Source organism: Mizuhopecten yessoensis, unplaced genomic scaffold (genome assembly GCF_002113885.1).
Source record: "Mizuhopecten yessoensis strain PY_sf001 unplaced genomic scaffold, ASM211388v2 scaffold11019, whole genome shotgun sequence".
NCBI lineage: Eukaryota > Metazoa > Mollusca > Bivalvia > Pectinida > Pectinidae > Mizuhopecten > Mizuhopecten yessoensis.
Genome location: NW_018408838.1, coordinates 407,851 through 421,852, shown reverse-complemented (window position 1 = coordinate 421,852; position 14,002 = coordinate 407,851). Strand labels below are relative to the sequence as shown.

Genomic DNA, 14,002 nt, shown 5'->3' with positions numbered 1-14,002 from the left:
AACCTCGTGAGACGAACTGAATAAATAGCTTGAATATTTGTGAATATGTAATTAAAAGTGCATTTTTACTGATATCGACATAAGGGTGTCTATTATGTTGTCATTTTATTAATTCAAGTCCTCGTTAACTAGGCGAATCAATATTTCATTTCATTTGCTTGAAAACATCGCATCAAAATACTCATGGCGTTGAATTATTTTGCCGGGGGATGGCTCATTTGCATTGGAAGACTACGTTCTCTATGATGACATCTATACTAGTACTACTTACGAGTTCAGCGTGTTGACATAATTTTAAAAGAACCCCGAGATTGCGATATATTCTTAGATTATGTCGACACAATTTTGAAATGATGCCAACGTAAACCTGCATATTCAGATATGATTTTGAGGAAATATTAATCTCGTGAGTAGGTGATTCTGTTTTTTAACGAGTATCATGCTAAAGCTCGGGTGTGACATCGGCTTGCCACTTTAGGCATCAGATCACCATTAATTTACTTTTATGGTATACCATTGAAAAACACTTCTGGAATGTTTTACAATTGTGCTCGACACCTGCTCTTTGCAGATGTTGTTCTACTCTCAAACACACATTTGTAGCGAATTGGAAAATTATTCATTTTCAGTATTTCGCGATATGATTTTATTTAATTGTGCTAACATAACCCCTTACAACTTGTAATATGACCCCGAAATACAAGTTCATGGTCCCCAACAACATACCACACCTTTTGTTAAAAACGTCATATACACTAATAACACCATGTTAATTAAAAAAAAGGGGGGGGGGGATCATGCATCATTTTTGTATAGGTTAAGGTTTCATTTCATTCTCACAAAAGCAATGGAAACTCGTTCAATAACGAACTTAAACTTCAGAAATGCACTTCATTTACAGCGTACACATTTAATCAATGACTAAATCTATTGACATTGTTGAATTTTGGCTTTGTAACATGTTTCTAAAATTTAAATGTTAAAATAGCAGTACGTTGTCAAAACTACAATTCGATATTTTGCAATCTAGCTATATTGTAAGTACAAAATATGGGGACCAGCATAGTTATACACACTTTAATGATGAGTGGTAATAGAGTTTGACTGTTTATACCTTTGATGAGTGGTAATGGAGGTTGGTTGTTTATACATCTGATGAGTGGTTATGGAGGTGGGCTGTTAGTTAACAGAGCAAGGTGACGTGTATATACATTTGATGAGTGGGAATAGAGTTTGACTGTTAGCTAACACAACAAGGAGACGTGTATATACATTTGATGAGTGGTAATAGAGTTTGGCTGTTAGTACACACAGCAGGGAGACGTGTATATACATTTGATGAGTGGGAATAGAGTTTGACTGTTAGTTACCACAGCAAGGAGACGTGTATATACATTTGATGAGTGGGAATAGAGATTGGCTGTTAGTTACCACAGCAAGGAGAGGTGTATATACATTTGATAAGTGGTAATAGAGTTTGACTGTTAGTTAACACAGCAAGGAGACGTGTATATACATTTGATGAGTGATAATAGAGTTTGGCTGTTAGCTAACACAACAAGGAGACATGTATATACATTTGATGAGTGGGAGTAGAGTTTGGCTGTTAGTTAACACAGCAATGGGACGTGTGTATACATTTGATAAATGGGAATAGAGTTTGAATGTTAGCTAACACAGCAAGGAGACGTGTATATACATTTCATGAGTAGTAATAGAGTTTGGCTGTTAGTTACCACAGCAAGGAGATGTGTATATACATTTGATGAGTGGGAATAGAGTTTGTCTGTTAGTTAACAGAGCAAGGAGACGTGTATATACATATCATGAGTGGTAATAGAGGTTGGCTGTTGGTTAACACAACAAGGAGACATGTATAGACATTTGATGAGTGGGAATATAGTTTGGATGTTAGTTAACACAGCAAAGAGACGTGTATATACATTTGATTAGTGGTAATAAAGTTTGTCTGTTAGTTAACACAACTAGAAGACGTGTATATACATTTGATGAGGGGTAATAGAGTTTGTCTGTTAGTTACCACAGCAAGGAGAGGTGTATATACATTTGATAAGTGGGAATAGAGTTTGACTGTTAGTTACCACAGCAAGGAGATGTGTATATACATTTGATGAGTGGAAATAGAGTTTGTCTGTTAGTTACCACAGCAAGGAGACGTGTATATACATTTCATGAGTGGTAATAGAGTTTGGCTGTTAGTTAACACAGCAGGGAGACGTGTATATAGATTTGATGAGTGGTAATAGAGTTTGGCTGTTTGTTAACACAACTAGGAGACGTGTATATATATTTGATGAGTGGGAATAGAGTTTGGCTGTTAGTAAACACAGCAAGGAGACGTGTATATACATATCATGAGTGGTAATAGAGGTTGGCTGTTGGTTAACACAACAAGGAGACATGTATAGACATTTGATGAGTGGTAATAGAGTTTGACTGTTAGTTAACACAACTAGGAGAAGTGTATATACATTTGATGAGTGGAAATAGAGTTTGTCTGTTAGTTACCACAGCAAGGAGATGTGTATATACATTTGATGAGTGGGGATAGAGTTTGTCTGTTAGTTAACAGAGCAAGGAGACGTGTATATACATATCATGAGTGGTAGTAGAGGTTGGCTGTTGGTTAACACAACAACGAGACATGTATAGACATTTGATGAGTGGGAATATAGTGTGTCTGTTAGTTAACACAGCAAGGAGTCGTGTATATACATTTGATGAGTGATAATAGAGTTTGGCTGTTAGCTAACGATGAGTGGTAATAGAGTTTGGCTGTTAGTTAACACAACTAGAAGACGTGTATATACATTTGATGAGTGGAAATAGAGTTTGTCTGTTAGTTACCACAGCAAGGAGATGTGTATATACATTTGATGAGTGGGGATAGAGTTTGTCTGTTAGTTAACAGAGCAAGGAGGCGTGTATATACATATCATGAGTGGGAATAGAGGTTGGCTGTTGGTTAACACAACAAGGAGTCATGTATAGACATTTGATGAGTGGGAATATAGTTTGTCTGTTAGTTAACACAACAAGGAGACATGTATAGACATTTGATGAGTGGTAATAGAGTTTGACTGTTAGTTAACACAGCAAGGAGAGGTGTATATACATTTGATAAGTGGGAATAGAGTTTGACTGTTAGCTAACACAGCAAGGAGACGTGTATATTCATTTGATGAGTGGGAATATAGTTTGTCTGTTAGTAAACACAGCAGGGTGACGTGTATATACATTTGATGAGTGGGAATAAAGTTTGTCTGTTAGCTAACACAGCAGGGAGACGTGTATATAGATTTGATGAGTGGTAATAGAGTTTGGCTGTTAGTTAACACAGCAGGGAGACGTGTATATAGATTTGATGAGTGGTAATAGAGTTTGTATGTTAGTTAACACAGCAGGGAGCCGTGTATATACATTTGATGAGTGGGGATAGAGTTTGTATGTTAGTTAACACAGCAGGGAGACGTGTATATAGATTTGATGAGTGGTAATAGAGTTTGACTGTTAGTTAACACAACTAGGAGAAGTGTATATACATTTGATGAGTGGGCATAGAGTTTGTCTGTTAGTTACCACAGCAAGGAGATGTGTATATACATTTGATGAGTGGAAATAGAGTTTGTCTGTTAGTTACCACAGCAAGGAGATGTGTATATACATTTGATGAGTGGGAATATGGTTTGTCTGTTAGTTAACAAAGTATGGAAACATGCAAATGTATACACACTTCATGACTGGGATAGAGTATTGTTGTTAGTAAACACAGCAAGGTGACAGCTAAGTATATAACTGTATATACACTTGATGACTGGCAATAGCAATCGGATGTTGGTAAACACAGTAAAGAGATATCTTGCTTAACATAAACGTGATGATATATTGCTTTTAAATAACACAGAAAGGAAGCATGTAACTTAATATACACTTGACAACTGGAAATAGAGTATGGCTGTTAGTAAACACAGCAACATCTTCGATACTCCAGGGGTTATACTCACTTTCGCTTTCCACACCGCTGGGATATATTTATATGTGATAGAATAATCGAAGCCTCACTAGAAGGCATCACCTGTCAGATGAGACGAGAAGACTAGATTGATTCTTTGATTTACACCGAGAGAAGTTGTCAGTCGTGTAACGGTAGAATTGACAGGCATTGAAGTTGGGTTTAGCTCCTCTATTGATAGGTACCATTCAGGCAATTGGTAAGGTTTTTGTTTACCAGAAACCAATCAAATAGCTAGCCGCTTGCCTTCAATGTTACTACTGTATCATGAAATATTCCAGGAGTGCAGAGAGTGAAAGGGAGTGAAACACCTGGAGTATCAAGGAGACATTTATTTTAAATACACCTGATGACTGGCATTAGAGAATGGATGTCAAAAGTTAACACAGAAAGGAGATGTGTAACTTTGTGATTTTGAAACCTCAACTTGATGTTTGATGGAGAAATATGGAAGAACTTTTGTAACAAATATCTGTGGAAATACGAGTGAATATCTTGAGGAATTTCACAAAGCCATGGAAAAACTTCATTCTTTTTTCATGTTGTTGTCGTTCGAGAAGAAAAATCTTTTACAATATTGAGATTGTGTTTGCTGTAAGTGTGACAATTGTAATACAGTTATATGCTTCTATTAAAAATAAAATTTAATAAACACACATTGTTATTTTGTAATGCAGTTCTAAGCATGTTTTTATTAATAATAAACTTTAATAAAACCACATTATATATATATAAAACACTTTATTATACAAAAGAATGTTTTTCCAGTGCAATTAACTATCACAGCAGCTCACCAGCATGATAAATAGTACATATCTGATAATAGAGATATGGTTTTAATTGATAAGCATCGATAGCAGTAAATCTCAATAATATTGGCTTCAAAGGAGAACATACTTCTGAAATGTGACAACAGGTTGCACGATACAACCCTAGTGACTGTGTGACAGTCTATTGATACATGGAACTACTCTTGTCTGAACTTACAGTGTATAACACCATGCTATAAAAACATTATGGGAATGTTCTTATTGAGAAAGGTTGACAAATTTTCTATTAGCTAGTTTATATTTTGCTCAAATCTTCGAAATAACTTGCAATGCAGAAAAATATTTAGTGGTTTCCTTTCATACAAGAATAAAGATATTAGGTTTATTTTTCCAAAACACGTTATGCATATCTCTATAAAGGTAAAGTATACGTGTAGCTGCTAATTTTTACAGATGTAATAGCCTCAATAATTAACTACACGGCAGTTAATGTTCACAGGTGTAAACATATCACTTTTTTATTTTCAAAATTACTCTTATTCATAATATAATAAAATAAATAGCTATTCATATGTTGTTTACAGAATAAAATCCTCCAAGAAATTTAGAGATATGCTCTTTAAATGTCCTATGGTCTTCAATGAACCTGGTTTATAAATTCAATATGTACCTGTTGAGGCAACCTTTATCATACAAGTAATTAAAACTTTAAGTGTTTTAGTATTTCTGAGTGTTCTATCACACTATAACATGATATCAACAGTGCAAAATGAAACAACATTCTGTAAATTTAATAAACTATTAAAACACACTCTAAATCTCATATTCATTGGAATACTTTTTACATGTCAATGTCATTAAAAAATCTGATTTTAATTACACGATGTACCAGTAATAAAATGTAAAATGTAACAATAAATATCCTGACACTTACAGTAATGTCAACTGTACACTAATCTTTTATTAATAAATTATATCATATATACACGAAAAATATATTTAATACTCATTTGTATTAAGCTGGTAAATATGAGCACATGCTGTAAATAAATCTTTGGTATTTCGCTGTTAAAATGGCGGGATTGTATATTGTCACAGAATGAAACATTCACATAAGTACATCAGTTTACAATCCTACTATTTTACACGAAACACACTAAAAGCCCTTATTTAAAATCATTTCACATTTTTGCTAGTTGCTATGTTGTTTTTAGTTCTGTAGTGCAGTCTGTTGTTCTGCCTTTATTTTTTTGTTCTGAATGTCAGTCTTTATTCTCTTGTTTGATAATTGTTAATCTGTTGTTTGGTTTACAGTTTTTGTTGTCTGTTAGTGTTGTTTGTTTATTGTTCATTGTATTGTTATATAGTATTTATGTAGTGTGTTTGTTGAATTATGAATCTGTTCTGTTTTATTATTAATCTGTTGTTTATTTTGTTTACTCTACTGTTAGTGTGCTGTATTGTTAATCTGTTGGTCTATTATTAATCTGTTGTTTGTTGTATATTTTGTTTTCTGTACTGTTAGTGTCTTGTATTGTTAATATGTTTGTTTATTGTTAATCTGTTGCTTGTTGTTTATTTTGTTTGCTGTACTGTTAGTGTGTTGTATTGATAATATGTTTGTTTACTGTTAATCTGTTGTTTGTTGTATATTTTGTTTGCTGTACTGTTAGTGTCTTGTATTGTTAATATGTTTGTTTATTATTAATCTGTTGTTTGTTGTATATTTTGTTTGCTGTAGTGTTAGTGTGTTGTATTGTTAATATGGTTGTATTGTTAATCTGTTGTTTGTTGTATAGTTTGTTTGCTGTACTGTTAGTGTCTTGTATTGTTTATATGTTTGTTTATTATTAATCTGTTGTTTGTTGTATAGTTTGTTTGCTGTACTGTTAGTGTGTTGTATTGATAATATGTTTGTTTATTATTAATCTGTTGTTTGTTGTACTGTACTCTGTAAGTGCATCCTGTTTATGACATAAGGGTATACCAATAATAATACAAACAATGATAGTCACTTTATTAACAAGCAAGTTATAAATAGTGAGAAGTCCTTTTCACACGTGATGCATTAATGTTTTAAATATCCTCCATATCAGTGAACAGTTATTTGTTCACTATTGTCACTCATAACACAAATTTAACATATCATTTTTCACACTCCACAGGTAATGCTTTTAACTTATCAGGTACACTTCTTGTAGTCAAAACATAATGACATTGTGAATGTCTATATAGCTAGGTCACACAGAATCTTTTAGCACCCTTAATGTAGCATAGCTGTCAAACTGTTTTGCAATGTCCTCGGCGTTGAGTTCTCCCATCTTCAGCGACAAGTCTGCTTTAGCTTTAACAAGCTTTTCCACAACAGTTCTGTGACCTGTAAAGGCATACATATATGTCAAAACTTTACCTCAAAAGCTAAAATATATAAGTAATAAAACAATGCCTTTCTAATTTGCGCCCTAGTACTTTCACCTCTTAAAGAGGTTCATCAGCTGATGTATTCCATCATGCTGATAGGACGACACAACCTATTAGAATTTATAACTCTACTGAATGATTTTATATAAAATATTGTTCAAGGTTTTCTTTACCTCTAGACTTGCAAAGTCATACTGTAACTATATTGTGCTCTATGACAATATCATCACACATCTGATATACAGGCTAATTACTTAACACATTTTCAAGACAATGTATAAATCGATATTACATCTTCCTATCTCAATGTAAATGAATCAAGTGAAGCTATTAGGAAATAAAACTTAAGATTTACTTCACTGAATACTTTTGTTTAAATTCTCCAAAATTACAAAGACAAGCAATTGTTCTGTATAACAACGTCATTACCATGCATGACAGCGAGGTGTAGAGGAGTAGCGTTCTCACACTGGGGATTGATGGCATTCACGTTTATTTGTGGACACTGTAAAAGGACCTCCACAAGGCGATCATTGCCGCTGTTTGCCGCTGCGTGAAGTGGAGTGTTGCCAGTGTCAGCAGCTAGGTTCACATCTATCATAGGCTTCACCTACCAGATCAACAACATTTCAAATTACTTGTAATTCATTGATAACGGCCACATTATGACTGGTAGTTCAAGCATAATTTTTTGTCTGGATGTATTGCCAACCAAAATTATGGTAAATGATTACTCAGCAAAAGTCAGGGCTCCCAATAGACCGTTGAGAACATGTTTTTGATTCCCCAACAAAATAAGCTTTCATTCTAAGGGTATGAAAGAACATATCTTATTTACATGTGTTTTGACTCTCCTAATTAATAGAAATGTTATTTGATTTCTGAAACTTCTAAATGTTAAAGTGTCAATCTGGAAGCCGCAAAAAAAACATTTTGCTGCAGTTGCTCACTTTGGAAGATATGAGGGGGTGAAATATGATAGGATATAACACTTTCACTTTATTGGTCTGGTATAGTATTACCAAGTGAAATATATGAGAATTTCAGTAAAATTTTCCTTATAAAAAATAATATTTTTTAAAAATTATGGTGTTTTGTTTTTACATAATTCTGTCCAGTCTCTAGAGAAAGAATAATGTTAATTTGTAAGCTGTAACTCAACAATAAAGATCCATATGAATAAATCTTTAAAAAGTCTTAACTTCACATACCGTATGTATATGTAGCTAGTCCTTACCTTGGTAGTAAGGTTGTTTAACACATGCAGCTGAAGTACTTACCTTGTTGATAAGATACATCCAGTAAATAAGTAACTCTAGTTCTAACCTTGTTGGTGACAAAGTGTATATGAAGCTCTAGTTCTTACCTTGTTAGTGAGGTAATGTACATGTAGCTCTAGTTCTTACCTTGTAAGTGAGTTAATGTATATGTAGCTCTAGTTCTAACCTTGTTGGTGAGGTAATGTACATGTAGCTCTAGTTCTTACCTTGTTAGTGAGGTAGTGTATAGGTAGCTCTAGTTCTTACCATGTTAGTGTATATGTAGCTATAGTTCTAACATTGTTAGTGAGGTAATGTAAATGTAGCTCTAGTTCTAACCTTGTTAGTGAGGTAATTTATATGTAGCTCTAGTTCTAACCTTGTTAGTTAGGTAATGTATATGTAGCTTTAGTTCTAACCTTGTTAGTGAGGTAATGTATATGTATCTCTAGTTCTTACCTTGTTAGTGAGGTAATTTATATGTAGCTTTAGTTCTAACCTTGTTAGTGAGGAAATGTATATGTAGCTGTAGTTCTTACCTTGTTAGTGAGGTAATGTACATGTAGCTCTAGTTCTTACCTTGTTAGTGAGGTAGTGTATAGGTAGCTCTAGTTCTTACCATGTTAGTGTATATGTAGCTATAGTTCTTACCTTATTAGTGAGGTAGTGTATATGTAGCTCTAGTTCTTATCTTGTTAGTGAGGTAATGTATATGTAGCTATAGTTCTTACCTTGTTGGTGACAAAGTTTATATGAAGCTCTAGTTCTTACCTTGTTAGTGAGGTAATTTATATGTAGCTCTAGTTCTAACCTTGTTAGTGAGGAAATGTATATGTAGCTATAGTTCTTACCTTGTTAGTGAGGTAATGTACATGTAGCTCTAGTTCTTACCTTGTTAGTGAGGTAATGTACATGTAGCTCTAGTTCTTACCTTGTAAGTGAGTTAATGTATATGTAGCTCTAGTTCTAACCTTTTTAGTGTGGTAGTGTATATGTAGCTCGAGTTCTTACCTTGTTAGTGAGGTAGTGTAAATGTAGCTCTAGTTCTAACCTTGTTAGTGAGGAAATGTATATGTAGCTATAGTTCTTACCTTGTTAGTGAGGTAATGTATATGTAGATCTAGTTATAACCTTGTTAGTGAGGTAATGTATATGTATCTCTAGTTCTTACCTTGTTAGTGAGGTAATGTATATGTAGCTTTAGTTCTAACCTTGTTAGTGAGGTAATGTATATGTATCTCTAGTTCTTACCTTGTTAGTGAGGTAATGTACATGTAGCTCTAGTTCTAACCTTGTTAGTGAGGTTATGTATATGTAGCTCTAGTTCTTACCTTGCTAGTGAGGTAATGTACATGTAGCTCTAGTTCTAACCTTGTAAGTGAGGTAATGTACATGTAGCTCTAGTTCTTACCTTGTAAGTGAGGTAATGTACATGTATCTCTAGTTCTTACCTTGTTAGTGAGGTAATTTATATGTAGCTCTAGTTCTAACCTTGTTAGTTAGGTAATGTATATGTAGCTTTAGTTCTAACCTTGTTAGTGAGGTAATGTACATGTAGCTCTAGTTCTTACCTTGTAAGTGAGTTAATGTATATGTAGCTCTAGTTCTAACCTTGTTGGTGAGGTAATGTATATGTAGCTCTAGTTCTTACCTTGTAAGTGAGGTAATGTACATGTAGCTCTAGTTCTAACCTTGTAAGTGAGGTAATGTACATGTAGCTCTAGTTCTAACCTTGTTGGTGAGGTAATGTACATGTAGCTCTAGTTCTAACCTTGTTGGTGAGGTAATGTATATGTAGCTCTTGTTCTAACCTTGTTGGTGAGGTAATGTATATGTAGCTCTTGTTNAAGTAAGGCAACTTTAGTTCTTACCCTGTTGATGAGGTAGTGCAGCACACCACACTGGTTGTACATGACAGCAGAGAAGACAAAGGTGCGACCATTAGGGTCAACGAGGTGGGGCTTTATATGACCTTCGGTAAAGTAGTAGTGTACCACATCAGCAAATCCCAGTCTGATGGCCTGACCTATTCGTCTTAGGTTAGTGTCCTCCTCCCTATGGGACTGACTGGAGGGTGGCCTTGACGGTGATATCTTCTCCAGTAGATTCCGGTAAAAGTTTACAACAGCTGACCACACACTGACTAAAGCAAATGAACGGGTGGCCAGTATCCACTGGGCATACTGTTTGTTTTTGGTTGAACATTTGACATCAGACAACAACTTTTTATACTGAACATGTTTCTGTGATGACAGTACATCCAAATGGTTCAAGAACATATTTGGTCCCTTGGTACTAAGTAGTTTGTCTGGATATTCTCTGAACAAGGCACTTATGAAGTTGTTGAGATCTCTTTGATTAACTTTTCCTTGGTCTTTCCCGACAGCAAAAGCAAAGCTCATTTCCTCAACTAAAATACTATGTTCTAAATCAAACAATTCTATTTTTTGGATATCATCAAAACCAGTAAACCAGAAATGTGCAAATGTAACAAAACTATCATCACTGTTACAATAGGCTGTTATCTCTGTTACCATCTTGTTGGCTCGTTCCAACCAATTGGACACAACAGTAGCATCCATGTAACACAAGATATCATCAAAGTTTCCCTCGGCCTGTGTCTTCCTAAAGCCAGTCACATGTGAGCCATATCTCTGTACAGGACAAGATTCCATGTCCACATCTGAATCATTATCAGAACTGTTGCTTGTCTTGTATCTTGGTCGCAATGGAGGGATTCTGGGTGGTTTTGGCAGTTCATGTCTAGAGGGCTCTGTGCTCAGAACTTTATGAGGAGCCCTCTTCTTCTTCCTTCTGGTCCTGCCTACCTTGGTAGGGACAGGTGGGGATTTGACAATGATGGGTGTGGTAGATAGGGTTGTATCCTCTTCCATAGGGAGCTCTGGGGGTGTGCTGCCATTTGTGACACACCCTGAGTCAGGGGATATATGCCTCCCTCCATTTGTAGCCTCCACCCCTCCCACCGAGTCAGAACTACTGACAGATAACCGGTCAAAATCTTTGGCTACCACTTCATCATCAGTGAGAAATTGGGGCTCTTCATCATCACTGTTCCGAAACGTGAGACGGGAAACACATATCAGTTCACGTAAGTCTCTTACACCACGACTCATTGTAAATATATTATCACAGTTTCTTTGGACGGAATGAGAGGTAAGCAAATTTAAAACTGATTACATTTTTATGACAAATTGATTACATTAATAAATATACATAAAAAGAACACAAGGTGAATTTCAAAGTATTATTAGCCTACATTTTGAAATTCAATTTCCACTCGAAAACGAATATTAAGTGTCCATGCTGTTACAAGGATGCTTGGTAGTGTGAATCGAGAAATCCAGGCGAAGCGAAAGAAAAACATCAAAACTGATGAAAGTCTTCCTGCCAACATCATATACTTGTCACACAAAGATGTTGCAATGACAAACATCAGTCAAACTTTTTCAGTCAAACTTAAATAATGGTAAAGAGACTTTTTCTCCATGAAAACAAAATCACTGTCACATCATCCTATAAGCATGCAGCTTCTGCAACGCTGAGTAGGAACATGTCCTTGTTGGTGAAGGTTCTTTTTCTCATTGTCTATAACTTGAACCTGAAAACAAGCAAAACAGATGAATGTAATCTAAGTATGCAAAGAAATGAAATTGTTCTTTTATGTCCCCATCATGAGTTTGTGTATGGACGAGGGCATATATTTTTACCCATGCATATCTGTCCTGTCCTACATGTATATACTGATTCAGTGTCTTCAATCTACATGTAGCAACTTCATCACACAATTACATGTCAACTTTAATTATCCCCCTTTGAGAAGGATTGTCCCTCTAACCCTAGTATTTACTGTTTAATCCCTCTGAAGGCAAATGAGCTAAGCTATTTCCCCGTTGTTCTACCAATAGATATATTAAATAATAGGGGTGTCACAACGCGCCAAGAATGTATCACGATATATTGCAATACAGAATGAATATATTGTGATACGTATCCTGATATATTGTCATAGGGAAGATGTGCTCGATTTTATAATATGTTGTTTTCAGAATGTTATCAAACTTAATCATAGATCTAAGATTTTTGTCAAACCAACCATCGATTACAAAATTTGAACTAAGTTCCCACCACTATTTAAAGCCTATTTTACAGTTGTGTGACCGCACAACGCACCAAAAATAGCGTCCGCACACTGTGCATACAAATGTACATCGTTCACACACCGTCCGCACAAAGTCGACACATGGTGCGCACAAGTCAACTGTGCTATTTAACAATCGTTCGCCCTATTGTGCATTTTTCTCCGTACAACTGTGCGATTTGGTACAATTTGTTGATCAGTATTATGGAATGAAAAAAATACGAAAAAATTGTATGCAATAATTAATGTACACTGTATACATTACTGTAATTTCTCATCACAATGATTCAGATTTTGTATAATTTTACAATGTGTGTTACACAGCATTACAGTGACCTTTAGACTGTCAAGAATCGGTTAGGCTCCAATTTAACAGAACAGGTAAAAAAAACACAGTTTCTCAATTTAAGACAGTATAAAAAGAGAGATAAGCTTAAAGATGTAGAAACATACGTAGAAATCAAGTTTATATGTTTAAACACAAAACCGTATACCCGGGTATATTGTTTAAGCATTCCTCAATTAAAACCAACGATGATTATATTGTTATCTCAGAACGTTCGTCCATCGTGCGAAGCAATGATCGTCCAACTTTTTATTGTTTGCACACTGTTCACACAGCGCACATTGTGTAATGTTGTGCGATCCCACAACTGTATGCTTATTGGCATATTTGTTAGAATTTAAAAACACCAAACAGAATGAGATACTTAAAAATAAGCTTTTAAAAAAATATTGTGATACAGCAATATTTCATCTCTGTATTATGGTACAATCCGATATACCCGTGTATTGTGATATACCTGTTTTCCGATATATTTTGACAGCCCTATTAAATAAGCAAAAACTTAAATGGTATTGTATTGTATCATTAAAGCAGAAAAAAATATCCTTACGGACGAAAAAATATTATAAAAAGAAAAATTCTCAATAACGAGACTTTAGTACTTTCATCTCTTCTAGGAGATTCTTTAGACTGATTATTTGAGGTATATGTTGTGACGTCATAAACTATGACGTCGCATAATAGTTCGCTATAGCGACGTCCGCTATACGTACCCGCCATAGCGATATCACAGCAATAGAAATACATCCATTATAGTCTTAAGGCAAAGAGTACTATTTGTTTAGGATTTAGAATTACTTGTAATACTATTATTTACAAAAAAATATAATGATAACAAGAGGCCCAAGGGCCTTAGCGGTCACCTGAGTTATATCATAGGTACTGGTAGCTTTATTTTATTGTTTAGATGTGATGTGGAAATCAGCATGTAAACTAAGTGAAATACAATACTTGTCATGTCATCAATGGATAAGAATTTGAAAATATTGGTAAATGTTCCCTTTGGGGCCCCGC

General features: G+C 34.8%; 1 protein-coding gene across 1 annotated transcript in view; it reads right to left on the bottom strand.

Moving 5' to 3' along the window:
• Positions 1-6,703: 6,703 nt before the first annotated feature.
• Positions 6,704-14,002, bottom strand: part of LOC110464672 — a 10,614-nt gene continuing 3,315 nt past the window's right edge. The window contains exons 2-4 of the mRNA XM_021520009.1: positions 10,355-12,102; positions 7,654-7,834; positions 6,704-7,180 (exon numbers count right to left, since the gene is read on the bottom strand). Of these exons, the coding sequence (XP_021375684.1) occupies positions 7,044-7,180; positions 7,654-7,834; positions 10,355-11,617 (1,581 nt within the window). The 5' untranslated portion in view covers positions 11,618-12,102 and the 3' untranslated portion in view covers positions 6,704-7,043. The remainder of the gene's footprint in view (positions 7,181-7,653; positions 7,835-10,354; positions 12,103-14,002) is intronic.